This window comes from Elephantulus edwardii, unplaced genomic scaffold (assembly GCF_000299155.1).
Source record: "Elephantulus edwardii isolate Elephantulus edwardi_28Jun2011 unplaced genomic scaffold, EleEdw1.0 scaffold00048, whole genome shotgun sequence".
NCBI lineage: Eukaryota > Metazoa > Chordata > Mammalia > Macroscelidea > Macroscelididae > Elephantulus > Elephantulus edwardii.
This window is the reverse complement of record NW_006399798.1, coordinates 1,566,789-1,570,729: the sequence shown is the minus strand read 5'-3', so window position 1 is coordinate 1,570,729 and position 3,941 is coordinate 1,566,789. Positions and strand designations below refer to the sequence as shown.

At 64.3% G+C, this 3,941-nt stretch overlaps 1 protein-coding gene across 1 annotated transcript in view; it reads right to left on the bottom strand.

The window, feature by feature from the left end:
* The window catches only part of AZI1 (5-azacytidine induced 1), a 20,762-nt gene that overhangs the window by 3,767 nt on the left and 13,054 nt on the right, over window positions 1–3,941 (bottom strand). Inside the window, exons 13-18 of the mRNA XM_006886324.1 lie at window positions 3,401–3,526; window positions 2,642–2,767; window positions 2,130–2,246; window positions 1,096–1,198; window positions 708–909; window positions 78–185 (exon numbers count right to left, since the gene is read on the bottom strand). Of these exons, the coding sequence (XP_006886386.1) occupies window positions 78–185; window positions 708–909; window positions 1,096–1,198; window positions 2,130–2,246; window positions 2,642–2,767; window positions 3,401–3,526 (782 nt within the window). The remainder of the gene's footprint in view (window positions 1–77; window positions 186–707; window positions 910–1,095; window positions 1,199–2,129; window positions 2,247–2,641; window positions 2,768–3,400; window positions 3,527–3,941) is intronic.

The following is a 3,941-nucleotide window of genomic DNA, read 5'->3' as shown; positions in this document are numbered from 1 at the left end:
CTCACCCCGCCCCTCCTCGCCTGGCCCCGCCCACCCTGCCTTTGCCCCACCCCCTCCCGCGCACGCTGGGGGGGCACCTGGCCGCCTGCTGGCCCAGCCGCTCCCTCTCCTCGGCCACCTCGCTGTAGAGCCGGCGGCGCTGCTGCTCCAGAGCCCTCTGCTCCTGCTCCAGGTGCTGCTCAAACCTGCAGGGACATCCTAGAATCACAGGGTGGCAACAGGGATGCGCTGGAAGTCGCAGGGAGGGGACAAGGTTGCTGGACTTTGGGGAGAGGGACACGGCTGTCTGGACATCACAGGGAGAAGACAAAGACACACAGGAGACGGAACTGGCTGGAGGTCGCAGGGAGGGGACATCCTGGGAGGGGCTGTGGCTGCACTGGGTACCACGGGGAGGATGCACCATCGGGAGGACACTGTCCCTGCCCGAGAACCAACTGGACTACGGCCCCTCCCCTGCTCCACTTGGACCTGGCAGGCCACCATGCTGGTCACAAAGCCACATGAGCGCAAACCAGCCCGGCATGGGCTCGCGGGCTGCAGGCAGAGTACCCAGAGCTGCCAGTACCACCGTGGACAGAGCCTCGAGCCCCGGAGCTGGGGCCCCCAATCCTCAACCCCCTCACCGGGCAGCTCCAGGCCTCTCTGACCGGAAGTGCTCACAAGGTCCATGCTGACCTCCCCCAGGCCGAGCAGGACGCGCGTACCGCTGCCGTGCCAGCTCGCGCTCCCGCTGCCCCAGCGCCTCCTTCTCGCGCTCCAGGCGCGTCCGCAGCTCCTCGGCCTGGCGCTCGCTGCGCTGGGAGGCCCTGGCGTCCGCCTGCAGCAGCTCCGCCTCATGCAGGCTCTTGAGTTTGCGCACCTCTTGCTTGTGCTGCGCGATGAGCTTCTGGATCTCGGGCTCCAGGCCTGTGGGATCACCGGGCACCGCGCTGAGAGGCCCCGGTGACCCCCAGCCTCGCCCTGCAGCGGCCCTGCCCCACAGTGCACACTCTGAGATCCCCGCCCTGGACATCCTGGCCCCGCCTGCGCTACAGAGACCCCTAAGGGGCTTTCAGCCTCCACCTCCTGTGGCCCCTCCCCTTTGACCCCTACCCTTGACCGTGATCTCCTTGATCTTCTTGGTCTTCTCGTTGACCCACTTCTCACGGCGGACCTTCTCTGTGGCACTCATCAGCTCCTTGAGCTTCCTCAGTTCCTGGGAGCGGCAGACAAGGGGTTGGCAGGGCAGACATGGGGAGCCAGGCCGAGAAGGACAACAGCACAGTCCCCTTGCCTAGGAGAAAGGGCTGCGGGGTCCACAAGGGTGCTCAGCGCCTGGACTCCGGGATGACGCAGGCCAGGGAGGCAGGGGTCAGCAGGCGCCCAGGACCACGAAGGTGGGCAGCCGGAGTAACAGGACCCGGTCCCTGAGGAGCCCCACTGGTCCATCTGCTCTGCTCTCAGTCACGAGTGACTTGAAAACGCAGCCCACACCCAGGCTGGGGAGGGTCAGGGCACGGAGATGGGGGTAACAGACAGCAGGGGGAGGGGGCGAGGTAAGCAAGATGACAAGGAGGGGGACGTGGAACAGGGCAGAGAGAGTGGAGTTTGAGAAAAGGAGGCAAAATGGGGTGCAAAGCATGCTGAGTGTTTGGAGTGACACAGGGAGGTCAAGGACAGAGAGGGACTGAGTGGGGACATGGAGGACTGAGTGGGGACATGCAGGGACTGAGTGGGGACATAAAGGACTTGGGGGGACATGGGGGACTGAGAGGGGACATGCAGGGACTGAGTGGGGACATAAAGGACTTAGGGGGGACATGGGGGACTGAGTGGGGACATGGAGGACTTAGGGGGGTCATGGAGGACTGAGTGGGGACATGGAGGGACCGAGTGGGGACATGAGGGACCGAGTGGGGACATGGAGGACTTGGGGGGGACATGAAGGACTTAGAGGGGACATGAAGGACTTAGAAGGGACATGAAGGACTTAGGGGGGACATGAAGGACTTAGGGGTGACATGTGGGGACATGGAGGGACTGAGTGGGGACATGGAGGGACTGAGAGTGGGGACATGCAGGAACTGAGTGGGGGAGACACAGGCCAGGATGGTGCTGGCCGGGAGACAGGCGTGAGGGAGATTCACCCGCTCGTGCTGCGTCTGCATCTGTTCTGCCTGCTGTTTCCATCTGAGGTCCCCCTGCCGCAGCTCAGCCACCACTGCCTCACATTTCTCCCCCAGGGCCTTCTTGTCCTCAATTAGCTGCAGCAGGAGGTGTCAAGAGGGTGAAACCCCTCTGCCACCAGACCCCCACTTCAGCCTGCCGAGGGGCCAGAGCCCCCAGAGAGGACCCTGCTGTGACTCCAGGCCCCACTGGCATGTGGAACTAGCCTGGGCAGGGGCAGGTGAATGTGGGTGCAGGCATCGGGGTTCCAGGGGGAGCGGCAGGTGGAAAGGTGAGGAGAGCAGGTACAGATGTGGCCTCCCCCACCTCTACCTCCTGGATAAGGGGCGAGGGCTTCCTAAGAGTGGCAGCCCAGGTGACATCTGAGAGCCCTGCCCTCAGGGGATGGACAGTGGTCACAGCTGACTCCGACCTGGAGGCCCTGTGGATTCTGGAGCCCCTCCGATGCCCATCCTATCCAAATAGGGCTGACCTGGTCAATGAAGGCCAGGTGCCGTTGGATGGTGGCCTCATAGTGCTCCTTCTGCTGCCGCAGCTGCCGGTTCAGCTCCTTCTCCGCCTCCTTGACCCTCCGTGCTGTGAGGGCCCGCTGCTGGGCCTGGGGGAGGGAGGGGGCGGAGGTCTGCAGGGCCAGAAGGGAGGGATCTTCCTTACCTGGGACCCAAGCCAGAGGCTGGCCGGCCTCTTGAGCACTCCTGAAGGGGGCAGGGGCTCTGGTGGCTAGAACTACATCCTCATCAAGAACCCTGGTGGTCTGGACCCTGGGAACAGTCTCAGGGTGGTGGCTGGAGCCCTTGGGGTGCTACAAGTCTTTGTCCCTCCAGGACCAGACTGCCCTCAAGCTACGGCATTGCCCACCAGCCCACTTCAGACAAAAGACTGCAGACCCCACCCTATGAGGCCCCTGCCCCACACCCAGGGCTGTGCTGCTCACCCCACTGAAACCTGTCACACCAGCATCCATTCCACTGGACGTATAGTGCCTGCTCCACCCACACCCAACTATTAATGCCCCCACTAGCACCCACATTCCCAATGTCCCCCTCAGCATCTCAACCAGCATCCCCAGCACTCCTACCAGGCCTCCTCCCTGCACCCACCCAGTGCCTCCCCCAGCACTCTTAACCAGGGCCTCCCCACAGCACCCCAACTAGCGCCTTCCCCAGCACCTCTCCCAGCACCCCTACCAGCGTCTCCCCCAGCACCCCCCCACGCTCCCCCAGCACCCCACCAGCGCCCGCTGCAGCAGCTCCATGGCCCGCCTCTTCTCCTCCACCTCCAGCTGCAGTCTCATCAGTGCCGTCGTCCCTGCCGATGGTGGCTCCAGGCTGGCCAGTTCCGTCCCCAGCATCAGCCCCTGTGGATGCCAGAAAGCCTGAGTGTGGGGGCAGCGAAGCCCCCAAGCGTGGATACTACTATTTACTGCAGGGGCCAAGGTCAAGGCTGTGATGGACAAGCAATGCTGGCTCCTGACTTCTGGACACTGGACTCACCGTCCACACAGTGTGATGCTGGGGCTGCCCTTCCCTGCCCTGCCCAGCACAGTCTCCTGGGACAAGTGAGTACACAGGGGACGCAGGAGGGGCTCCACTGCCCAGAGCGCCTCCTGCTGGGGCCCATCCCACTGGCCGGTGCCCCTCCTGCTGGGCCCTGCCTCACTGCCCAGCATCCCTCCCGCAGGGGCCCACCCTACTGTCTGATGCACCTTCTGCTGGGGCCCACCCACTGTCCAGCACCACCCCCCACTGGGGCCCACCCCACTGCCCAGCACC